At 37.8% G+C, this 26954-nt stretch overlaps 1 protein-coding gene across 1 annotated transcript in view; it reads right to left on the bottom strand.

Annotated features, from left to right (window-relative positions):
- Positions 1-664: 664 nt before the first annotated feature.
- LOC107046729 (laminin subunit alpha-1) overlaps positions 665-26954 on the bottom strand; it is a gene marked incomplete at its 5' end in the record, with an annotated part of 85943 nt that continues 59653 nt past the window's right edge. Inside the window, 13 exons of the mRNA XM_015269420.1 lie at positions 665-1074; positions 1469-2438; positions 3010-4444; positions 6057-8385; positions 8961-9129; positions 9547-9802; positions 9916-10050; positions 10466-10629; positions 10817-10987; positions 11623-11820; positions 12186-12541; positions 13244-13427; positions 14235-14341. Coding sequence (XP_015124906.1) covers positions 932-1074; positions 1469-2438; positions 3010-4444; positions 6057-8385; positions 8961-9129; positions 9547-9802; positions 9916-10050; positions 10466-10629; positions 10817-10987; positions 11623-11820; positions 12186-12541; positions 13244-13427; positions 14235-14341 — 6617 coding nt within the window. The remainder of the gene's footprint in view (positions 1075-1468; positions 2439-3009; positions 4445-6056; positions 8386-8960; positions 9130-9546; positions 9803-9915; positions 10051-10465; positions 10630-10816; positions 10988-11622; positions 11821-12185; positions 12542-13243; positions 13428-14234; positions 14342-26954) is intronic.

Below are 26954 nucleotides of genomic sequence, written 5' to 3'. Positions count from 1 at the left end.
ACTATTACGTTGATTGATTTATAAATAATCGATTCTTACATGGGTCGAATTATAAATAATCGATTGTGTTTGGCAATCAGTACAAACTTTCATTTTTGACAATCGATTGTTACATTAATCGATTTATCAATAATCGATAAGTTGAGTGTATTTGATAAGAAATTATTTTTGTTAATCGATTATCGAATGAGAATCGATTAATCGAATGCGTGACATAATCGATTCTTCCATTATCATTAATTGAAAACGCGATGTAATAGATTCTTACCAGCGAATCACGTTTGAAAATCGATTGTACGCAACAATCGATTATTATGATAATCGATTTTTAACTAATCAATTATTGTGTTGGTTGATTCATGAACTATCGAATGTTACATTAATCGATTTATGAATAATCGATTATCGATAATGATGAATCTAAAATTGACGAATCGATTATCTAAAATAATCGAGAAACAAAGAATCGATTATCGGAAGCCTAATCGATACTCGCGTGTATATCGATTAATCGAAAAATTCTACAAGGAAACGAATTAAAAACACAATTTTTTATAACTTAGAAAAAAAAATCATTTATTCAATTACCTCTGTATAATAATAATAATCGATAAATAAATAATAAAGTGTTAAATACTGATGTACAATTGTTGGATAAACTGGGTTGTGGGACAATTAAACTATTATTATTATTTATCGTAATATGGCAGTGACAAAAGTGTAAAAATGTCTTACATTAACATTCTGGAGTTTCGAGAATACCGAGGGCCCGTAAGGGCCTCAAACGAACATGAACCTCACTTCACCAGCTCAAGTCTCAATTCGTTAATTACATACTTTACAGTGATTTGTTACGGTTTAGCTTCTTTTGGCTTCGATCAAGTCTTAACGTGCTTTAATAAATTCCCTTTAATTTCCATAAATCAACGGTTTATTGAACTGGACAGGAGCTCAGGTGAATGTTGTGGAGCTCTGCCATGTCCGTCCAGTCTCGTCTTTCGCCACCAATCATCACGTTTCGTATGCACCCGTGGAAATGGTCACGAGTGAGTAGAGTACCTTTAGGCGCGGTTGCTGTAACGAAGAAGACAAAAAAACAATAAAATTGAATGCATAAATGTATTACACAAGCAAGTGAATTTAAAAAGAATGTAAAACATAGTGAAATTGAATAATAAAACAATACGATTACTGTGACTATTCAAGTGGTGTTAATATTATCTAAATTTTATTAATAAACTTGCCGTCAATTTCAATGCACTGACTAATATATTGCAAATACAAGACCAATTAAAAATGGAATGTTGAAATGTTAAAATAAAATGACAATCTTCATCACCAATCATTCTGTTCTAAAATTATCTGTAACCTCTGTTTAGCCCTAAAGGAATTTTGTACTTCACTGTATAAATAAAGAGCTTCTAACTCAAAAAAATAAAGCCTTAATCATTTCCACCATTCTTCTCACCTGGTAATCCCCCAATGAACAAGGGAAAGCTAGCAGCTTCAGCGAGGAAGCTTCCATCCCCCCCAACAGGCAGTCCAAACCTCTGGTCAAGTTCATCGACTTTGAGAGTCAGCTCCTCCTCGTTGTAAACCGCCTGAATTTTGTGCCACCGATTATCGCAGATGGTGTATGTGCTGCCAAAGCTCTGCTCCACGACCGTGGGATTTCTGTCCCCAGGGTCCCCAGCCATCACGATCTTACCGGCGTTGATCTCCAGGGAGAGTGATGGACTCCCACCAGGTGCTGAGATGCTCAATAGCACCCCAAACAACTCAGAAGTCCTGAATTCCAGCTGCAACTCCAGCACAGCCCCCAGTTCAAAGTCCCTCTTGTAGACAGCAAAAGAATCATCCTGGAAGTATGCCCCACTCTCGACACTGGGAAAGCACTGGCCCACGTTGAAGGGCCTCGAGGTAGAGCCCACCATATCGTAAACATTCCCATTGACCTTCAGTCCTCTAATGCACCCTTTCAGCGTCTCCAACTTAGCCACCACCTGATCAGGAAAGGGTGTTCCACTTTCAGGCAATCCCCCAATATACATCATGGACTCCAACCCAATCTTCTTGGGGACCTTGACAGCCCTGGGACTCTGTGCATCAACCACCAGGGTCAATCTCCTCTCCTCGTGGCCAATCACCACGTGGTGCCAATTACCATCGTTAAACGGTGTCTTGAACACCATCTCCTTCTTCTGCTTGCTCTTCACGATTAGACTCAGCATGGAGTCCTTGATGATCACCATGAGATACTGCTTTCGCTTGATCCCTGGGGTGATGAATAATAGGCCGTTGGGATAGTAGGTTCTGAAGTCAAACTCGATTGTGTACTTTTTCTCCCAGAATTTTTTGAAATTGAGGTATAGCTGGGTATGACTGTGCTGTTTGTCACCGAATTTCAGGGCTCCGGGTTCCAGAGAGTAGTATGGGACCTTGGGGAAAAAAAAAATCATTAATGTTTTCAGTTTTTTTTTTGTCAAGTTATTTGACATCGATTTGATCATCTCTTCGGGTTGCATTTCGTGAAATTGCGGGTATAGTCTTTTTATGTTCGATTAATCGATTCTCCTCGATTATACGATTCTTTTCGATCGTAGATTATTCCCTCGATTATTCTTCGAGTAACTGTTTTATTAATGATGGATTGGTCGTTTCATAATCGATTTCTGATCGATAACCAATTATTAATTTCTCGATATTTTCGATTAATCGATTTTCATTTGACAATTAACCATGACTAATTACGTTCAAAATTCATTATTTTTCATAATTAAAACATAAACAAGACGGTAATCGATTGTTGAATGAAGATCGATTATCTAGAATAATCGATAACGATCGAATCGATCATCAAAAGATTAGTCAATTGTTGGAGAAAAATCGGCTGATTAATAATAAAAAACCAATACAGAGGAATTGCAGTTCATAATAAAAAAATCGAAATGGAACAATCGCTTCCAAATAAAAATTGATTCTACCTCCTCACCACTGATTTATTCTTACCTTTTGGCATCCTTCAGGCTGCGTCGACATTCCCCCCCTCGACAAAGACGCCGAAGGCATGTAGTTGGGTGGCTCCCTCCCCATGACGGGTCCAGACCTCCCAATAAGCGCGTGATCGAAGCTAACAGCCTCCTGGAATCGAATGATCTCCTCATTGAATATGGCCTCCTTGATAGCGCCATAGAGTGGCACCACAGAGCCGATCATCCTGGTGTCATTGATGAGTGCCGTAAGTCCTCCGAAGAACAGTCCACCGAACTCTGGCGCCCTCACGACAGCTGCCGACGGTAAAACCCCTCCGTCTTGATAGGCGTCATCTATCCTCAACTCCACATTCTTTCTCCTCTTCATGATGGTCACAGTGTGATACTTTCCATCATTGAATGTGCTATTAGACTGGAGAGTCAATTCCCCAACGCCCGCATTGATCCTCACCTGGACCTGTCCATTGACCAACGCTATCGAGTAATAATTGTCCTTGTCATCACTTCCCACAGTGTTGAGACCATCCTCTTGACCCTGGAAGGTGGACAAGACCAGGGCAGCTTCGTGCTGCATGGTTCTGAAGGAGACAGTCACATTGGCGGACTTCTTCTTCAGGGGGAATGACCTGTGCTCCAGGTAGCCATCCCCGTAGAATCCAACAATGGTCATAGGTCTGCTCGAACAGGACGGCTCAACCCCGTAGAAGACCTCCGCCATGGGGTCATAGCCCTCCTGAACATTGATGTTGCTCATGCAGCCGAGGAATGAGACCTGATGTGGCAGCACTAGTTTCTCAGCCCTGAAACTCGGTGGTACACCGCCAAAATAGTATTTAGAGCCAGAGAGATCAGGAATGTCCTCCTTCTTGGGCTGTGGTGTAGGCGCCCCGAGCTTCTTGTCATTCTCTCCAACACTCAGTGAACACTTTTCAATGTTCTTTCGAAGCTGATACTGCCTGAAGGCGTCCACCTTCGTCCAGTTGCCGTTATTGTACTTGAAGGTAGAGGACATCTCCATGGAGATGTTGCCACCGTAATCTATCTGGAGGACGACTCGTCCCTCTCGAAGGTAGATCATGACGTGTTGGTGGGTCTCCTCGTTGATGGCTAGGAACAGTAAAGCTGACTCGTCGAAGGTACGGAAGGTCAGGGAGACACCGAAAGTGTACTTGTTGTAGGGGCCTGAGGGCACTCGATTCCGCACGGAGTAGCCGTCACCGTTGAAACTGTAGGAGAGCTCGTTTCGGGTCTCCTCGATGCCCTCGACGCAGGCCTTGCAGGCCTTGTCAGGGGCCGAAGTCACGAAATTCCAGAGGCCGATTTGTTTGTTATCGAAGAGGACTTGGTGGACACAGCCCGGGAGTCCGTTGGGGGCCAGGAGCTCGGAGGGACGTCTTTGGGAGGCTGGGGCACCTCCCAGCCAAATTCTGTCGGTTGTCGCAACGTCGAACCTGGCGGGCGAAAGTAATGGGGGTATTGTTCACGCAGGGATAGCCATATATCCATCAATTATAATTACGGTTAAATTATCAAGTTGTCAATTAGTTGATATCGCGTTTAAATTTTAATTATTGGGGTAATCGTCAATTTAAAGAGTCGAATTTTGAATTATTCATTAATCAGTGATTGAGTTAGGAAGATTGACGATTATTTGGATAATCGGAAATCTCTTATAAGAATTTTAGTATTGCGTACTTAATAGAAAATTTATAGTTCCATATTTTCCAATATTTCACTCGTCATCAATTGGAAATTTAGGCCCGGTTGCACCAAGCCTTGTTATCCAAGCAAACCCCAGGGTAAAATTTATCCTCGGGGTCAATTTTATCGTAGGGGTCATAATTTTTCAATATTTAATCCGAAGAATAATTTTTTATTTGTCCTGTAGCCTCATTTGAATTAACACTGATTTAACCTTGGGATTAAATTTTATTTTTTGGTCCTGGGATAAATTTGAGATACTCTCCCGGGTAAAATAATCCATCGAACATCCAAATTCACTGTTTTTCTTATGTGACTTTTTCGTTGCCCGGAGCTGGTGCAACCGGGCCTTAATTCATCATCAATTGGAAATTTAGATTACCAATTAATTTACTATTTTTTAATTTCAATTAGTCTATTTAAACTTTGATCAATGTAAGTTGGAAATTCCTTTAATATTGAAGAATTGGACGATTGATGGCCATCCTTGTGTCTAGGATGGGACTCGCAAGATGTGATCGTAAATATGAATTGATTTTTAGACCTGAATTTAATCCCGTGAGCTTACACCTGAATTTGTGATTGGACCTCAATTTATTTTCAGACCTGAACTTGTGTCTTGGACATGTGCCTGAATTTATGTTTAAACTTGAATTTATTTCCNTCAGCGGTACCAGCTCCTGGTGAAAAAAAAAACTACCGACGCTGTTGCTACTTTTTGGCATGGATTAATATTTTTGCATTTATTAAAAAAAAAAACAATCTGAAAAATATTCAATGCGTGGAACAGATACAAATAAATTTGATTAGCTCCAAAAATAATTTTTAACCAGAGATACTCCCTAATGGTGCCTGAATTTTGAATCCGAATGGGAAAAATTTTTTTGTTCAGCGATTGGNCACTGTTTTTCTTATGTGACTTTTTCGTTGCCCGGAGCTGGTGCAACCGGGCCTTAATTCATCATCAATTGGAAATTTAGATTACCAATTAATTTACTATTTTTTAATTTCAATTAGTCTATTTAAACTTTGATCAATGTAAGTTGGAAATTCCTTTAATATTGAAGAATTGGACGATTGATGGCCATCCTTGTGTCTAGGATGGGACTCGCAAGATGTGATCGTAAATATGAATTGATTTTTAGACCTGAATTTAATCCCGTGAGCTTACACCTGAATTTGTGATTGGACCTCAATTTATTTTCAGACCTGAACTTGTGTCTTGGACATGTGCCTGAATTTATGTTTAAACTTGAATTTATTTCCGAAATTCCATGAATTTTCCCAAAATTGGCTTACATAATCCTTGAACGACCCTTCCCCATGCAAAAAAAAACTAAATAAAACAATATGATTACGAACCTGGAGAACTGAGGATTCGTAGAATTAGAAATCGGCACTGACCCTCCAGGCCCGACCTGTCTCCTAACAGTGAGCCTCCCCACATTCCTCAGGCGTTCCGCCTCTATCCTGTACCAGGACTCGTCATTCTGCGGATCCCCGTAGGACAGCTCCTCAGGATGAACGATCACCCCAGTGCCTCCCCCCACGTTCCACAGAAACCGTATCTTCGAATCGAATAATTCAATCGCCAAGAAGTCATCATTGACACTGCTAGGCAGATAGAACAGTGCCCCCTCTGTCTTGTGATGTATCAGAGCCAGAGTAATGACGATGTTATTGGTGCTCGAGGGCTGAATAGACGGCGACCTGAAGGATCTCATGCACTTCTTGTTCTCCGAGGACTTCAACGATACCCTGATCCCCTCGGCCGTGTTCCTGGCCTCGGCAATCTTGTCCTTCAAGTTCTTCAGCTTCTCTGAAAGTGTTTTATTCCACTTGGAGAACTCCTGCTGTCCCCTTTGGGACGCATGAGTCAGAGATATCAACTTGGCGTCAGCTTTCTTGACATTGGACTGAGCTTCTGTGATTTGTTCACTAGCCAGCGAGATCTTCGAGTCCCCTTCGTGCTTCAGCGACGAGAGCTGAGGCAGCAGATTATTCTGAATTCCCAGCTTGTAGTCGTTGATCAAAGTCTCTGATTGTTGAATTGAGTCGAGAAGACTCTGATGCGTCGACTTGATGGACTGAATGGAGTCCTCCAGGTGTGTCGCAGAGGACTGCAGCTCTCGGAGTTTGATGTTTATCTGATTGTCCTTGATGCCTGTGGAGTTGAGTGAGGACTTCAAGTCCTGGACCGAGTGCTGGTGGGTCTCCAACGTAGACAGGATCGAGGCCAGGGGGCTCTTGAGGGCCTGGGCGAGGTCCAGTTGTCCTGCTGACGACTCTGACATCTCGGCTGCTGCGTCCAGCAGGGATTTGCCACTGGAGCCCTTGGGGTAGACCTTGTAGTACGCCTCGTAAGCTGATTCGTTGGCAGCAGCTGCTGCCACTCTCGCCCCCTGGAGGTTCTCCACGATGTGCTTGTAGGCCTCCACTGCCTTCAGGGGATTCGCAGCTTGCGTTCTGGTTCTGTCGAACAGAGCGACGTAACGATCGACGTAGTCTGACAGATTCTGCGAGTGCTCCACTGCTTTCGTCACGTATTTCTCCTGGTACTCGTAGTTCAGGCGATAGAGGATTCCCTCCTTTATGGTGAGCTTCTCCGTCCAGTGGTCGAGGGTTTGCTTCAACTCGGGAATGGCCTGGAGGCTATTCTGGCTCTCCAGCATGAGCCCTCTCCCCTCCTCGTTCATCATCACCCCCTCCTCGATCATCCCCACAGTATCAGCCGTGAGAATCCTTATGTTATCGTTCAGAACCTTCACACCAGCATAACTCCCATTTATCTGATTGAACAATGTGTCGTACTGGAACAGCGTCTCCATGTTGCCCTCCAGGACCTTCTTGATGTCGTAAGCCTTTACCTCAACCCTCGAAGCCCTTCTCCTGACCTCATCCAAGGGCTCAACGAGATCCAACTGCCCAGTCAACCACTCGATGTAATCCTCACTCTCGTCCAGAATCCTCTGGCACTCCATCGTCTTCTGGGTTAAATTAACACTCTTCAAGTAACTCAGGATCATCCTCGCCTCCTTCAGGGCCTTCTTGATCCCCACCCTCTTGACATCGTCTCCATACTGAATCAACTGCGTGGTGATGGCCTCCAGGAGGTCTCGCAGGTTCCTCACCTCCAAGTGAGAACTGAAGATGTTGTTCTTGAAATCCTCAGCCTTTGGCTTCAAGTCCCAGGAGGTGCCACTGACTTCAGAAAAACTCTTCAGCAAATTCTCGGCTTTGATCCTCAGCAGTTGGTAGTCCCCCCAGGGGACGCTCCTCATCCTGTCCTTCAGCTCATCTATTCGGTCGATTTCTTGGAGCAATTCAGTTGCGTTTGAGTCGATGTACGCTAACTCCACCCACGGGGGAGGGATGTAACCGTCGGCGATGTGGGTGGTCTCCAAGGTGAGGTTCAGGGATAATTGCGACAGATCCTCCAGGAGGAGGCCTGTGCAGTTGTCGTTGCAGGAGGTGCAGATGTTGTTTATGAAGACGTGGCGGTCTGCTGTGCACTGGGAGCAGTCTCGTCCTGTTGAGCCTGGACGACAGTTGCATTGACCTGTCTCCTCGTCGCACTCGTCTGAGGCACTGCCTGCTGGGTTGCAGTTGCAGGGGGTGCAGGTGCCATTGGGGTGGGTCGGGTAGCCGAAGTATCCGTAGGAACAGCGCTCACATCTGGAGCCAGTGTAGCCTGGGGTTTAGAAGAAAATTTCAAGTGAAGGATTTTATTTTCAATTTTTTTTTTTAATTTGTTAGACTTGGTTATTTATTTTATTCACAGATTTGTTAAATGTCAGGAAATTTTGACGTTGGTTGCAACGCTATCAATTTCACATTCATTCTATTCTTTTTTATACTGTGATTGATCGTCTTTCGGTGATAACTGAAAAAATTATTGTAAATGATTTCAATTGTGATTTAAAATATTCTTTCCAATGCCATCTTGACTAACTTCGATCATGAGATTGATTGCATCATTTGTCGTTAAAAAAAATAATTTAGAAATCAACGTTAAGGGAGAGGTAAATATATTAACCACATTCTGATGAAAGCAATTTCCCTGAGAAATGGTTTATTTAAATTCAATAAATTTGAATTCAATTGAATAAATTTGTTTTTGGATACGAATACATGTTTTCTTGATTCAAATAAAAAGTTTATTAGTTAGAAATCAAATTATTAATTAGACAACGAAGAGAACAAATTTATTAACGTGTATTAATCTGTTTTGAATAAAATAAATTGCAAATTTTAATGAATACTCACCAGGTTTGCAGTGACAAACAGCTTCATTTCCCCTTAACACACATCCCTTGGAGAATCTTTTATCGGCATGTGGACAGGGGCAAGGTTGGCAGCCCCCTTGATCAGGATACCCGTGAAAACTCTCGGCGCACACGTGACAAAATTCACCTGCTGTATCTTCTCTGCAATTCTGCAGAAAAAAAACATTTTTTCATTTCAAAAAAAGTAAAATCATCAATATTTTCACAATATGATCAAAAATCTGATTGTCTTCATGACAGAATTACTTTTGTATCAATGATAAAATGAGAAATTATGATTATGCAAGTGGAAAATCCATAAAACTCAATTCAATAAAAACTATTTGATAAATGTCATTCTATTCTAAAAAACATTCGCATCTCATCAAATAAAATTAAGTCATTTTGTTTCACCACTTGATAATTGAAACAATTTGTCTATGAATTATATTACTACCAAATAAAAATGAAATTTGATTGAATAAAGAATGAAAGAAATATCTGACCCATTGCAATAAAAATATAATAAAACAGATATTTAGTACAGATATCAAAATTGTTCATGTCTGAATGTGTTTTTGTCTCACCAAGCAGTAACCGGTTTCTATGTCACAGATTTCCGATCTACCATTACACTGGCATGGCCTCGCTTGGCCCACCAGATCGATTACAATCGTGGCTGTTGTTGTTTCGTTGTTGTACCAGCGATAATAACCGATACTGGGATCCTGGCAGGATGTGTTGTTGTACTCAGTTGGACACTCACAAATTTCAATTCCCGTTGCCAGGGCTGGTGTGTGGGTGGGAGTCAGGACAGCAGCGTCCAATGATGCCTCCAGCAGTCTGTGTGAAATTATCATTTATTATGGCTTCTGTTTTACAGCTTTTCAAGTTGAAAAAGGGGGATTTTAGTTTTGGGCGTTACTTCGTGGGACTGTAAAGAGGGTTTTACTCACTGGGCTTCGTGGAATTCTGATAGGTCCGAGGCCTTGAGGTATATGTGCTGAATGTCCTGGAGGGCCACCATCAAAACTTCACGGGATACTCTGTAGTCTGGACGGTTTTGAATTTGCCAGAGAGATTCGTGAAATCTAGAGAGAATTGCAGGGGAAATTAGCAACTGTGATAATTTATTTGTTAATTTATTTTACAGTTTTTGGGGCTGTGAAGTGTTTTGTGAGATTTTTTCATGAAGTCAGTTGTTTCAGATATATTTAGAAAATAATTTCGAAAGGTAGAAGAATTGGAGAAGAAATAGAGAATTTGTGAAGATTAATTTGCGAACATTTTTAAAGCTAGTGAGTTTAGGGGTCAATGTTTTTCATAAATAATTTCATGGGCTGCAAAAAAAATTGGATGATATTTTTCGATAAATTTACTATTTCCAGAAATATTAAATAATCCCAGAGGAATTGAATGAAATGAATACGAAATTGAAAATTTCAGGAATAAAAAAAATGTTTAGAAAAATGCGTGTTGTTTTTTTTATTTGAAAGTACTTCTTACCTAATCTTAAAATTATTGTCATCAACCGGTAGATGTTGATAATACTCCAGAATAATTTTATCATTCCCCTGTATCTGAACCAAGGGATATCGAAGACTAGATCTCAGTGGGATTCCCCCCACAACGGAAGTTTTGAACCTCAGAAATCCACCATACGAAACGACCTAAAAAATGAAAAGAAAACAAAATTTTTAAAAACAGAAACAGAACTCCTTCATGAATCCAATCACCGTATTCAAATAAAGAAGAATCATTCGACTATCCAATATTCCTAGTCAATCTTTGAACGACGAAATAAATAACGTCTCCAAAAGCCATAAAAACCCGGGAATAACTAGAGAAAATATTTACTTTGTCCCCGAGAAAAGACTCCGGCAATTGCCAGTACAACGGATAACTGTAATAGAGATTTGCGGGTAGAATGACGTCACCCTCACTCCCAGGAATGATTGATAATCCATTGGTCACGTTCAGGCCGCCATTCAAGGTCGGGAGAGCTATGGAGTATCCGTAGTTCGATATCTGCGAGAAAAAAGAGAAAATTATTGGAGAGAGTATTCGAATTATTATTTTTAACTTATCAAACGTGAGAATAAATTATATAAATATGTATAAATAGTTGAAATTTTTATGGAAAGATGGCTATTAGACAAAAATTTTGAATAAATAAAATTGAAAATATTAATAATTTGGAAAGTTATGATTTTTTGAAAATTTTTTAATTTTTTCAATAAGTTTTGTTTACTCCAAATTGGCCCCGATATCTCAAATGACAAGAATTTTGGCGCAATTGAATTTTTTTCAGTGAGAAAAGAATTAAAAATGACCGAAAATGGCTATTATTTATGCAATTATCCCTCAAATAAGTGAATATTCAATTAAATACTAATGTAGTAGCAAATGGTGGAACTTGGACTCATTATATCTCCTATTATCCAACGCAAACAGATGAATGAGACTAAACCCCCAGCGTCGGCTTTTCTTATCTGCTCAGCAAATAAACTAGTAATTGAATATTACGATTCCATAATTAAAATGGTTAATTGATTCATTCCCTTTGATCTCCTATAATTCCATCCATTCATTCATTCACTCATTCATTCTTTCATTCATTCATTCATCGATTCGCTGAATTTTTTCATTTTATTTCTACTCACGATAACATCATTGGCAGACTCGTTGATGTGGAGTATCCGAGGCCTAGTCAGGCGTCTCTGGCCCCAGGTGAGACCTGCCTGATGACAGAGGGTCGATCTCCCGAAGCAGAAGCACTCGGTGCAGCCCTTGGGATTGTCCTCAGAGAGGCCAAAGGTCCCTTCCTTGCATTGGTTGCATTGCCTCCCCAGTGCATATTCCTGAAGAATTTTTTTGGATACGAAAAATCATAAATAAAAAAGAAAACTCTTTATTTTAACGTTTCATGCTCATTGAAACAATATTTTTGCTTGAAATTTACGCATTTCAATTTAATGAAAAGTTCCAACTACAGTAGAATTCCCTTTATTTTCCGCTTCCATTATTTCTCTTCTCCCCTCCTCTGAGCTTGTTCATAAAAAAATGTCGAACCATTTTATGAGGACTTGCGACACAAAATGATTTTGTTTTATCCACAATAACAATAGATTTGTTAATTCATATTATCATTGAAAATGAAAAAAAATGCTAGTGTCGATAGAATAGTGAAATGGATTTCGAAAAAATAAAAAACAATTTCTCTTACCTTGCAAGGACACTGTCCATTCTGATCACAATGACACAATCCATCATCGCACTTGATGGTACCACCGGCATGGCAGTTACAAGGCTTGCACTTGGGGTATCCATAATATCCGGGTGCACATTTATCACACCTGAGACCCTCAAAGCCAACTCGACATGGGCACTGTCCACTGAAGTCACATTGGGATCTCGTGGAGCCTGGAGTGCATGCACATGCCTTGCAACCAATGCCTGGTATCAGATCGTAGGAATCTGGCCTGCAACGATCACAGTGCTCGCCAAAGGTCAAACGTGGACACACGCATCTACCGGTGTCTGGGTCACATACATGGCCGGGTTTTGTGCATGGATCGCAGACTAAAAATGCATTATGATGTGTTGATACTATACTTTTATCTCGATTTTAAAAAAATTATTGAATAAAACCGATAGGAAAATTATGATATCATCGAGTTGAAGAAGGTCTGATAATTACGCATTTATCTATTTATTTTGTTAATTAGTTGTCATTTTTCCAAGAACATAATTTTACTGATATTATATTTTCATCTCTATGTTTTTTTAGATAATTGAATAAAATTGCTGGGAAAATGATGAGATGAACGAGTTAAAGAGAAAATTATTAATAGTTATGCAATTATTTTGTTGATTAGTTGTTATTTTTTTAATTAAGGCAAAAAGAGGAACTATATTTTTCGTGGATTTTTGGAGTGAAAAAAATGTCTCTTGACATTTAGCCTTAAATTAATTTTTTCCTCAAGTTAATTCTCATTTAATTAGTGAAAACAAAATTCTAAAATTTTTTTGAATAATTATTAATGCATAATTCTGTAATTATGTGATTAATGGGTGATTTTAACTCATTTGTAAGAGGGAATATCAAGAATTTTGTTATTAGGTCAGAAATTTTTATCAAAAAAAACATCTGACAATTTTTCACGGGAAGAATAGTCATGGAAATTATTAATAATTATAAAAAATAGCGGAATAATTTTTTAAAGGTTGTTTTCTTTAGTTTTAGATGATTTTTTTTATTGATGTGAGGATGCAATGAAATACCTTGACATCCATTCTCCGAAAATCCGTAGTACCCCGATAAACAATTGTCGCATCGTGCACCACCCACACCAGGACGACAAAAACATTGTCCTGTATCATGATGGCAGGAGACATTGGTGGAGCCCATCGTGTCACAGCCGCAGGGGGCACATCCAGCCCCACTCGCCATGCCCCAGTAACCAACCTTCGACACCAAACACATCAGATAAACAAGCCGGTCATTATTCGTGGATGAATATAAATAAATATCTGAGTGTATGACTGATACCGAAAATTCCTTCTATATTACTTTGCAGTCTCTGGCACAATTGGTTTCATGAAAAAATATCAAGAGTCGTTCGACTCTCAAAAACATTTGATAATTGAGATAATTGAATAATAAAGAATGATGAGCAATTTACAATCAGTTTTGCGTGTTATTATTGTGTCAAACGATCCGTGAAAACGTGTAGAGTTGAAGGTCAATTGACCCTTGGCTCTAACGACCATTTGACCTTCGTCTTGAGGGGCAAATGACCCTCACCTCTAAACACCCGTAAAGTTCGTTTGACCCTCAAAACCATTTGACCCTCAACTAAAAACCTAAAGACTATTTGGGTTTTGACCTTAAAACCATTTGATCCTAAAGACCATTTGACTTGGTCTTGAGGGTCAAATGCCCCTAAAGGGCATTTGGAAATGAGAGCCAAATTGGCTCTAAGGGTCAAAGACCCTTTCTAATCATTCTCCCATAACCTGTTTGACCCCCAAGACCATTTGACCCTAAATACTAAATCCCAAACATTCTTAAGGCTCATTTGACCTTCAAGACCATTTGACCCTCAACTCAACTGCCCGTAAAGGTCGTTTGACCCTCAAGACCATTTGACCCGCGACTCCAACCTAAAGGTCGACTGACCCTCAACTAAAGACCAAAACCATTTGACCCTCAACTAGATCCTAACAAAAGTTCCCCGAATTTCCACACCTTGAAAACCTCATATTATCCTACCTGACACTGATGACACTGTCGTCCAATGATATTCGGCTTGCACAGACACTGTCCCGAGACGATGTCACACGCCGAGGAGGTGGAACCAATCATGTTACACCGGCATCCTGCAACAAAGAGCCCCTTCACGATTAATTCAAAACCCGAAATATACCGGAATAAAGTCAACAATAACAGTAATCTACCCTCGGCATTTAAATTTCGGCTGTGACGCCCTCGAGGCGTTCTACAATTAGTTATCACCCATCTGGCATTGTATGCAAATCCTCGGAGACGAGGGGAGGGACAAACGCAGAGATCAATAGATCATCGCAAACACTCAATTAAGCCCTCAAATAAATCGTGAATAAATCAGCGTGATTTATCGTTTCATTCTGATTATTCAATTGAATTTAGACGAATAAATAATTATCTCGCTTAATATGAAAAATATTGAAGGGAAAAATCGAATGGTGGAACTGATTGAGTCAAATTATTCCGGAATCTTAATGTTAAGTGATTTAATGTGATTTATCGTGCTGCTTTTGTTTAAATAAAAATGATTAATTATCGGTGGGAGCAGGTGTTCCCAGTGACATAAATCCATTTCAATGGATCAAAGACTGTTTATCGCTGTGTCAACGAGCTTGAGATATAAATTATTTACCTCCGGGGCACTTGTTACGAGGGAGTACATAAACTCACTGCAATGAGTATGGAATTTTTTTTTACAACGGTCTCCAGTCATATACGTTATGCAAGAAAAACAGGATTTACGTGCTTCGGGAGACAGGGCTAATGTCAGTCTCTTTCGGGGAAATTCTTCGGATATTTTGACAGTTTCAATTAATTATGATTTTTTAAAAATAATCATTCATTTTTGTGATGAGAAGGAATGAATCAATTTTTTTTTTCAAGGATTGATGTGCAAATATCTCGGAATCTATGAGGTCTAGGCGAAAATGTCACAAATAATTTTTTGCAGAGAATTTAATTTCCCACAAAAAAGTTCTTATGACAAATCTCTCTAAACTTGATAGTTGCTGAGATATTTCCAAAAAAACTTTGGAAAAAAAATTTGAGAAATTTAATTTTTCAATTTTCGTCTTTAAAATTATTGATAAAGGTTATTACGATTAAAAATCCATTGAATCATGATTACAGATTATTATTACAACTTATCAAAAATTCTTTTATCATTAACAGGAAAAAAGAACAGAGAGGGACAGAGTACGGGAATGATCACCCGAGAGAATTAATTGTCCCTCATTTTTTCTCCCTTTATTTATGCTCGTCGGTTATACCCAAGGATATAATGAGTAACGCCCGATCACGAGGGGGCCTATAATTTTGTCGTTTATGAAAAAATAAAAATTAAGCTTTCAGTTGGATGCCCCGTTTGCATGGGTCTCTCTCTCCTCGATTAAACGTTTTGAAGGTAGCATTACGCAGTAAGTGATACCTGACCGCTTTTCGATTTATTGAACGATAAATTGCGGGCTATTACGTGCCACAGGGATACATTGAAGGTGGACCATGGGTTTATATCTTCCTCATCACGTGCACCAGTTTTTTGAACTCTCGGAAATTAATGGGAATGCGAATGACGATATTGAGAATAACTGAAATAAAAAAAAAAATTTTTTCATGCAAAAATTTTTTTGAGGAGAATTATCTCGGAAACTAGCGGATTTAAGAGAAAATATCATAAAAGATTTGTTATAGCAAATTTAATTTCCTACAATAGTTTATCACAACATTTTTCTCTAAACTCAATAGTTTTCTAGATATTCCCGAAATAATCGAGAAATAAAAAAATTGAAGATGAAATAGTGAAAAAAAAAGATGGTCTGAATTCGATTGCGAGTATCTCTTGAAAGAAGAGATCAATCAAAAAATTTCATAGAAGATTTTTTGTGGGGAATTTAATTTTCTACAAAAAATTGTCTGTGTCATTTTCCTCTAAATTCAATACTTTTCGAGATATTCACAGAAAAGTGGATGAAGAATTTTTGTTGAATGATTAATAAAGAATTTATACCGTTCACATGAACATGCATATTGCATTGGCGCAAATGCGCACTTCTCTCCGCCTTTAATACCGCATTACGATGAGTCAGTCTCACAGTGCAAGTAACTCTTTGACAAATGACTCTGATTTCCCGCACAATAGTTCTGACACCTCTGATACAACCGAGATTATCAGACTGTCACGAGGTATTTCAAATAATTTAATAACCATTGATTCATTATTTCTGTTCTATTCCCTCCTACATTATCAATATAATTCATCTAAAAAATAAACCACACTCTTTGATAAATGAAACATTGTTTCGATAATTAAGAAGCGAAATTTTAAATTTTTTCGTGAATAGACTTAAATAAAAAAAATTATTGAGTGAAATTTTCAGAGAATTCCCTCGTTCCCACTCAATGCCTTGAGAAAGGACAATTAATGGAGTATGCGTGCTAAAATGGCATTGAAATAATTAGAGTGATTAAATAGTTGAAGCAAGAATTTTTAGAATAAAAAAAAAAGAGATGAAAATAAATATGAAGTAATATAAACACCACGTGAGCGTAAATCGTCATAATTTCTAAAATAAAATGCGTGAATGAAGAAAGTAAATTGAAATAGCAATAGAAGAAGTTTAAAAATAGTTTAGAAATCATCTGAGACAGAGTGGAAATGGAAAATAGCGGACAAAATAATTGTCTTAATTTCCCAATTGAAATGAATGAATGAGCGAATAAAAAAATGAAGAATTAGAAGAAAAAACGCAATTTACATTCAAAAGATCGAACGTAACTGGGACTCTAGCACTCCCTGGAATACCGGTGTCGCCACTTAGCCGCAAAAAAAAGATTACACAAGCAATTCTACATGTTTATCTTTAACGCAGAATATTCGCCGAGTAGTTTTCAAAGCCTGGACGTTTATTTTCATTCGAAAAAAAAAGAAATTGTAAAAAAAATGTTAAAACGATGGACTATAGACACGGTGCGTAAACGGGCACGCCCCGGGGGATGTAGGTGGACCAAGTGTGTGTATACTTGAGATAAGAAAACGAGGAAGGCGCCTCTCACGTGTATACTTAGCATTCAACAACTGTAACCGCACGATAAATGACATCGACGGAGATATTTCAGGGCTCAACTGGGTGTTGGTGAATTATCCGATTTTCAGGACTATTCACACGTGTCGCGGGGGGAAGATAAAGGGTTATTAATGGATTTTATCGGCGGGCACATCGGATAGAGTTGAACGTATGAATCACTGGGAATCAATAATCTTTGGGAATCGTTGAATTGATCATTTCGTTTTGTTTGGTTTTGTTTTTGCGTAATTATTAATAATTCTTGGAATAAAATTGTGGATTTGAAATTTTTCTGTTCATTTCAACAATTTTTTCATTGGACATTAATTGCTGTTAAGTTATTTCAGTGAAAATGCTCAAATTCTGAATAAATTCTCTATTAGAATGAAATAAACTGTTTGTTCAATCAAATGAAGTTCATTTAATTCAAATGAATCATTTCTCTGGGTCTGAATCATTCATCTTTAATTATCTTGATAAAAAATTTAACAAAATGAAATTAAATCTTTATAAGTATTGATTCTAATCACCCAAAAATTCACAAAATTATTTAAAAAACAATTGCGTCAGATCTTAATCTTTTTTCATTTCATTGATCATCTTGTCTTTTAATTGTTTTAGGTCTGTAATTATTGAGTTTAGAAAAAAATTTCAGAAGACATCTTTCTAGAGAATTTTGTGAGCTACAAAAAAAGTCTTGTGACATTTTCCCGTAGAATTAAAATTTATAAAGATATTCGCGAAAATAAGGGAGTGATGTTTATTATCTCACGAAAAAAATTTAGATTAGGTGAGAGTCGAACCGTGAGAGGCTGAACGTCGGAGTTTAACTGATGGCGCGTGTAACCGTGTCGGTTTAAAAGATCCGCCAGCACGAAGAAGACGACGTCTCGCGTGAACGACGCTTTAACGAGCCGATCCACCCCGCTGGGAGAATATGCTCGGTGATTCGCAATCGCGTGGGCGTACCGGAAGTCTTCCGCCGAGACTCAGCGGACGGACCTTTTGAAAAACTTCTTCTTCCGTTTATACGTACTATCTGAGAATTTTTTTATCGAAATAAAAATTTATTTAATTTATTTTTCCCTGAGTTTTTTTAGATCAATCTGGACGTTTTTATATTTTTTTTAATCTCTTGAGAACTTCAAAAAATGAACAATAGGTAATGATTTTAATGAAAAATGAGAACAATTTCCGATTCAAATCCCTAAGAATAAATCCTTTTTCCTCAAAAATTCACGTGAATAATTTTTACATTTTTTTTAATGTTTTGAAAACTTTAAAAAATTAATAATAAATAATGATTTTAATTGAAAAAAAATGTAGCGATGGGATCAATGAAGTGACAGGTCTCGTAAAAAATTCTTCTTCCGCTCATAAATAATATCAGATGATTTTTCCAGCGAAATAAAAATTTGCGTAATTAATTTTACCCTCACACTTCGTTTTCTGCCAAATAAAGGGGAAAAAGTGCAGACAATTTTTTTAGTGGAAGTTCAGACCCAGTATAGAAAACTGTGAGACAATCTAGTGAGGGCCTTTCACATGTGGGAGTTATTGTTGATTTTTTAAGCTCTAACATTGTATCGCACAGACATCTAATAAAGTCATGAATTTAATGTGACAGTCGTGACGATTCAGAAGGCTGTAAAACAAAGACAAGCCCGGGGTTTATCATTTATACGTGCAGGCACTTGGAGTAATGGAAGTCGAATGGACGTCGCTCTCAAATGAATATATATAATAAGAATATTGTAAATGCATGCATTTGCCTCTTGAGAAAAAAAAACTTTTTATGGATTTCTGTCCCGCGTTCTATCATAAATATACCATCGTTATATCCTTCTATTATTCCATTTTTCTTCAATTATGTTTTCTAATGTAAGAATGAACGACGAGTAACTGTTTTACATCGTATTTTGCATAAAAGTTAGTTGATATGAACGAAATAATTTGAGTTTTGAGGCTTTCGCGGCCAATGTTATTATTCATTATGATGGCTTCCGATGAATTTCTGTTCTGTGCAATAAATATCGCCATAATATTCTTTTATCATTCCATCTCTCTTCAATTATAACATCTAATCCGAGAATAAACGACCACTAACCATTTCAAATTCTGTTTTCCATTGAAAATGTGATGCAAAAATATTTTATTAGTTCAGAAATTTTTAATGTTTCGCTAAAATAAACGAAATAATTTAGATAAAATCCCAGTAAAAATATTTTCTGCAATGTTCCCACATGAAATATCATTCTTAAAAAAAGAATATTGTTCTAAAGAAAATCTTCGAATGAAAATAACAAAAAATGCAGAAAACAAAATAAAAAATTCTTCATTTCATCAACAAACGATGAAATTATGAAAAAAATTGTAAAAAACTTTTTCTCTTTATTTTCCCACAAAATATTATTCCCCGATATTTTGCTCTTCGAAACCGTGTGAAAACAGTCTCAAACCCAACGAAAATAATCACTCGTCTGCACAGTCTCCATCAAAGAGCGTCTAGACTCGCCTCGAATGTATCAAAACTATCCTCAGATGTTACTTTATAAACGCATCACGATTATCCGTGATTTCTCGGACGTCTGTAGGCCAAGTGGCCCCCGAGCAAATCCAACACAGTCCCTGTCTTATCGTAACTCTTTAATCCGCAATGTGAATTGCTACCGATTTCCAAGGGGGCCTTCACCACAGGCATCCGGGGGCTCTTTCTCCGGGTCCATCCGCCCTCGAATTAACCGGAGAAGCTCGTGGAAAAATAAATACACCGGTGAGTCAAAATAAAGAGGAGGAAGTTTGAATAATATTCTTGAAAAATTTGTTGCGGAGGTGAATCTCAACGAAAAAGGGGATCGTAAATCTGCTGCGAATTGCGCAGTCGCTGTCATTATTGTTTACAATTTTCCATCGTGAATAAAAGAGACTTGAGATGTTGAATATATTCTTTAGGGAATTTTATCATTTCTGAATTTTTTTCAGAATAATTTAGGGGTTTTTCCACTTTCCTGAAAGTTTTAAATTCATCAATTTGGAGTTTTTTGGGAATATCTTGAGAAATTGAGAAAATTGACGAACGGAAATGCTTTTATCCAATAGCCGGAGCAATTTCTGATACAAAACCCTACAAATAAGTCCTTTTTCCCTTACAACTTGCGCGGATATCCGCAAGAAACGTTTTTTCCTTCAAAACCAATTTTTTTTCGAGTTCTTGAAGATTAAGGGGGCAAAATGGGTTCAATTGTAAGGACCTGGATCGGCATTTTTTCCACCTGTTGGATGAGATCATCATCCTCCTCCGATCTACCCTAGTTCCGGAGATAATCGAAGAAATGTGAAAAGTGGAGGGAAAAAATGAAGAAAAAAATCGATTGCAATTGAAAAAAACGTAATGATGAGGTCAATGAAGTGATCGATGAATTCCCCGAGTGTAGGATGGCACGTGATGCAATTTGAAGGGATTCACCCATCATCGAGGGGCCATCAATAGGTGCTACACAGTGGTATTATAACGATGATGAAGATAACGATACATAAGATCCATTTCCCCCTATCATGACACGCCTTTATTGAGATTATATCATTACGCTATTTCGCTGCCAGTCATACGGAGCATCTGATCGCAGATAATAGCTCACAAGGGAAACAATAAAAATGTTGAGAACGAAATTGTTGATTTTTCATTGTACTAAAATAATAAAAACATTGTAAAGATTAATGAATTGATGTGAAAAGAAAATTGTTCCCAAATTGTAATAAAATTTTTTTTAATGGTGAGAATATCTGAAAATTATTCAACCTCGCAGACGATTAAAAAATTCGCGAATGAATTTATTTGATTTATACCCCGATTTTTATGAATAAATTCACAACAAGTCAATTTAAATAAATCGCCTGATAAATAGCCCTGTAAATAAAGATTTCGGGGTAACACTCTTTTTCAAACATCGTTAACACCTTCCCAAACCGGTCATTAAATAATATTTATCGGTTGGTAATAAGAACAGTGACGTTGTGGTATATAAAGAGAGAATATGAACAAGTGGCTCGACGCCATTGACTCATTCATCATTGACTCAGCTCCAATTTCATTCGTATTATTCATAATAGTCATTTTTTAAGGGATTGAAATTGCAATTGAAATTGCTGGGGTTATTAAAAATATTTTTCCATTAATGGGGATCATTAATACCGGTCAATGTGCACTGACAGCTGGTCTCGGTGCGATTTAATCATCTGTAGGATTTAAATGATAATTGTATGTTCAATGAAAATAATTTTCCAGGGGAAAATTAGGGAAATCTCGAGTTCGGGAGGGGTGAGGGGTTCATTCTTTTTCTCATTGGATAGCCAGGAAAATTTCCGATTCCGTTCACTACAATTGAACCCATTTTGCCCCGTTTTTCATCATCAAAATCGTTTTTTGCAAAAGTTTCCGGACTAGGTGGGGCAAAATGGGTTCAATCATAGTGAACAGAATCGGAAATTTTTCGGGTTATCGAATTTTTATGCCTCTATTCCTCCCAGATGATGAGATAATCCGATAAAAGTGAAAATTTGTGAATTAAATAAATCAGAAAAAAATTTCAATAGAAAAGAAAATTAATTAAATCGTTGATGATTTTAATTCTACCGGTTTTAATGGGGATATTTCACTCGATCTTCACGATGATGAATACCTTAATTAATTACAAAGATAATTTTCATCATTAATTACAAATTATTAGCTCTAGGGTGGTATCTTACCTCTGAATGCGAGATAAATCAAAAATTTTTATCCCACAACTTTTATTTATTAATGAAAGGTGGAGGCCTGGAGATGGAGATCGTGAGATAGGGGCTGTAGTGCTGTGGGCGATCGTTATCGAGGGATTCTTTATCGCGGGAGGTGGTCTAGGTACGTAGCCAGTGGGTTGATTAAGCCACTGTGCTAGTCCAACACCACAAGCATCACCACTGTCTATGATTGTGAATTATTTCTGTTCATCATAGCCTGTAATTACTCTAATTGGGGATTAATTGGGGTTTTTTCATACTAGGAGTTCATCTCAATGATGATGATGATGATGATGATGAGTGGAATAAAAAACATATAATTTAAATTTTGATTCTAAGGAATGAAATGAATTTTATTGATTTAATTTAAAACTTCAGAATCATCTAATTTTAGAATTCAATTATGAACTGAAAAAATGGTCTTCAGAATTTTCATTAAAATATGGGGGTCAAGGGATAATTTCCGAGTTATTGTGAACAACTTTATCATCTGTTTTCAATATTTCGTGGAATGAAAAGAATATGAATTGCTGAAGCATGTAACTGAGATCACATTTAACATTCGCTGCTGCATATGGGTGGAATAGTATCACTGGGATTGCGATTACGTTTGCGTGAATCCCAGGCATTTTGCGCTGACACTGAGCGAAATTAATCGCATCAACGTTGAAAATTTTCTCCACAGTGTAAAATGGTGAGAGAAAATCGTCAAAATGCACTCGGCATTTTTAAAAATTTGAAAATTATTCATCAATATTTTTTTCCAACAGAATAAGACCTTCAATTCAGCAATTCTTGATTCATAAAAGAACTTCAAAAATTTCATCAAGACTATTTTTTAGATATCTTCAAAACCATTAGGTTTAGAGAAAAATATCAGAAGAGAATTTTTGTAGATCAGGAAATTCTCTACAAAAATGTTTTTGTGAGATTTTTCTCTAGACCTGAGAGTTGTGAAGATATTTGCGAAATAATCTTCAACAAGTTGAACAAAAACCCTAAATTAATTCTAAAGATTTGAAATATGGATTGAATTATTATCGGAGTGACCTAGTAATCGCCAATTTTTGCAACTACTAAACCGGCAGTGACCCTCCGAGAATCTCCACTGGATAGAAAGGATTGAGCAAGTATACTCAAGAGGTTACGATCACCCCTCTGTTGATGCCCGACAAGATTTACTACGAGAATTACAGCCTCACTGCGGCTGGCACAAAAGCCAACACAAATGGGGAAAAAAGATGTTGAAGAAGAAGTTTAGATAACAGTGATTCCTATCCCACGAAAGATGAAAAATTCCCAATGTATCCAAACATTATTTTACGATTCGCGAGAGACTTTTCAATTTTTCCCCTAAAATTCACGAATTTTGAATAAAATAAATGACGAAACGTGCGGTAAAAACCGGCTGGCACACGTCAATGTGCAACTGCGGTCGCGTGAACACGACGAAATCACTCGATACTCTCGACCAGTGACTGCACCTTGCGGTCAATATTGACTTTTTATTCCATTGTCCAAAAATCCTTCATTTTTCATTCCTACGTGCAACATTTTCCCTTGAGGTAATTCTTTGTAATTCGACTCCAACTGAACGATTTCACGTGTCGAATTACACTTTTACTGTGTTACTGTGTTACCTGTGTGAATATTTTATTGATTCGTTTGATTGCACTCACTGATATTTCGCAATCGTGAATAAATTGATCTGTTTGTTAATTACGCAATTATTACGAGAAACGGAAGTTTTAGGGGGAAAAGTCAAAGGACTTTGTTGCAGTTGAGGAAATTCTCAACAAAAAAGGTCCTGAGGGGTAGCTTGACCATCAAAACCATTTGACCCTCACCGACGATCAGAAAGAAATAGTTTATACGGCTTTTCATACAAAGAAAATAAATAAAATTAATAAAACAAAAAAAAAAGAAGAGAAAAAACAAAAATTTTGTTTACAGTAGTTCAACATTCTAGATTTTGTCCCACCACTTCCCAAGACATTTCCACTCAAATAAAAAAACCAAAAATAATCGCAATCCGAGGATTCACATTTGATACCAAAAGAAATAGAAACGAAACGAGGATAAATACACAGAATGTAATATGTACTTTGGCGCACAGCGGAACCACATAATCTCGTCCCAGACATTTGTACAACCAACATGGATGTGAAACGAGGGAGATAGAGCCTGTGGTTCATAGCACGTGCGTATGAGCAGATCTCCCGGGGTGAATTTTGAATGAGATTGAGCGTGAGTCGATACTGTTACGTGTTATTAGACAATAACAGGTGTTGTCTGAGCACCCGAGCGATCACCACGGGGGCTCTCATCAGGATTCTGGGGTGATTAAATGGTACAGTGGGTTGTTAAACCCCAGCTCACCGAAACAAAACAAATAAACAAATAAACAAACGGTTTCATCCCTATCGTTGAACGAGAATGATTTTTGCTTCCGAATGGATTTTTAGACCTCGTTTTTCGTGAACTGTTCGCTAATGAATGAATGGAATTGAATCTTTATGTTCCAAGTGTAGGTATTGTTGAGCCCTATCGATCGCCATTAATTAAAATTTAATTCATCGGTCAATTTTTTCATTTTCGATTTTTTTCGAAAATCGGTTGTCCCACGATAACTAAAAAAAATCTTCTGAATTGATTGAATGATGGTTTAAAAAATTTGTTTGGATGTCCTTTTGACTCAGTTTGAAGATTAAGACGATAGCAATAATCGTTAATTTAATAATATGAAATAAACAATTAATTAAATATGATAGAAGGAAATTTGAGATCTTTCACAAAAATTAAATTATTGTGCGATAATGATTTGATCTGCGAGAACTCCATAAGTGTATGCCATAGAAAGAATCCATTGACGAGGAAAAAATATTTTTTCCGAAAAAAAAAATTGTCCCCCCGAAATTATTTAGTAATTCCCCCCTCTATTATAAAGTAATTTACAGGTCTAACCCGGAAGCGACATGCACAATTAGTGAGTCCAATGGCACTTCAAATGGTAACAAACTACTGAAACTCGGCTATTTCCAACTTGCAATAATTTTAAAGCCATGAAATCCCATGAATTTACGGGGCTTTACATTTTCACAAGAAATCCCTATTACCGGGTAAAACGACTGGCACGTACTCGAACGTCTAACGATCTCACCATGATCTTACCTATGCATGAATGCACATGCGTTCATGGGCTCTACACCTCTGAATGCCAGCTTGAATTGCATGTGGCACATGTGCGCTACGCAAACCATTTTTTTCCATTTTTCATTTTATTATATTTTTTTCTCGAGTGTTTCTCAACGGGTAATGCGGTAATTTTGGATTATGAGAAACCGGTAGTGGGTAGATGTAACCCCAAAGCCAACCCGGGGGTACGTGATACTCTTGAGGCGGTGGGGAACGTTATGATCATCATCTTGCGGTCATTCTGCGCTTATTGTGGAATTTCGCTCCTAAAGAATCTCGTTTTGAAGGGCGACTATTGGGATAGCGACATACGCCCTTGGCTTGCTGGGAATATTTTCGATTCAGTTCAGTATGATTGAAACCCATTTTGCCCCGGTGGTTATTGAAATACTGAAATTGATTTTGATGATCGAAAGGGCTTGGGTCAATTTTTCTGGAAATTTTTGACTTTTCACTAGTCTTTTTTACCGGAATTTTCTCTGTCTATTTATTCCATCGATTATTAACTCTTAAAAAAGACCGCAAGATCGTCAAGGGGAGACCGCACTGGATTTTTAAAATCGCTGGGTTCTTCATTCATCGTGTTAATGAGTTTACTACTTCTGTTTCGTAAAAAAAAAGAGAAAGAATTAGGTTTTGAAAATCTTAATTTTTTGGGTTTTTTTATGGCGAAAATTTGATTGTTTATAAATCTTTTATAAAAAATGCTCGTAATTTTCAAAAATAGCAATTATTCAATTATTTCATCAATCTTCCTCGAGAAGCAAATTTTCTATTTTTTTTTCAGATTAAAAAAATGTTTTCTAACGGTACAATATCGAGATTCAACTTCAGACCTGCAAAGTTTCAATAATAAAATCATTGTAAAGTGTCCGGAAATTTAGGGTCAAATGGGGCTCAAATGAAAGCTCTGATGCTCGACTACAAAAGTAGAAAAGCATTTCGCTGGAGAAAAAATCGCCAAAGTACTTGGATTTCCTCAAAGATTAAATTCCTCTAAAGCTTCTTTCTGATTAATGAAAAAAATAAAACTTAATTATTTCCTAGTTTTTTACGCTAAAACTGAAGTAGTAGACTCATCAGCACCAGTGATTTCGAAATACCAGTGCGGTATCCCCTTAATCATCTAAATACACTATTGAATCACCCATAAATACCATAAAATCAAGTGAAACGAGTGTTTGTACACCGCAACAATCTCGGTACTTCCCTAACGGATTTGTGTGCATTGCCAGGAGTTACATACCCACACGGAGGGGAAGAATCGTGCTTGTGCAAGTCACGAGGACCCGGGATATATAGGATAGGTGGAGAGGATGTATTGAACACAAAGAGGCAAAAAAAAAACCATAAAAACCAACGAATGCCGAAATAAAATTGCGGTCGCGTTTCTTGTGAGGAGAATTCACTGGGTTTGTGGTGGTCGCGGGGTGGGGATATGAGCAGAGGGCTTCACGTGGGTAACTTGCTGCTCGATTCAACAATGCCGGACGCTTCGAGCATTTTGTACCCAACACTGAGGTAAAACGTGCATGTGCGGCACCTTTGAACTTCCGCAGTCGTAACTATGACTTTTTTGGTGAGTTTAGTACTTCCTGTGTCATTGGAGACAGTTTCATGGTGTTTTATGCACTCGGGGGAGTATAACTGATACTTTGGGCCCCATTAAGAT

Source organism: Diachasma alloeum, unplaced genomic scaffold (assembly GCF_001412515.2).
Source record: "Diachasma alloeum isolate Michigan unplaced genomic scaffold, Dall2.0 Dall_scaffold_01785, whole genome shotgun sequence".
Classification (NCBI taxonomy): domain Eukaryota; kingdom Metazoa; phylum Arthropoda; class Insecta; order Hymenoptera; family Braconidae; genus Diachasma; species Diachasma alloeum.
Note: the sequence above shows the minus strand (reverse complement) of the source record. Positions and strands in the feature narration are given on the sequence as shown.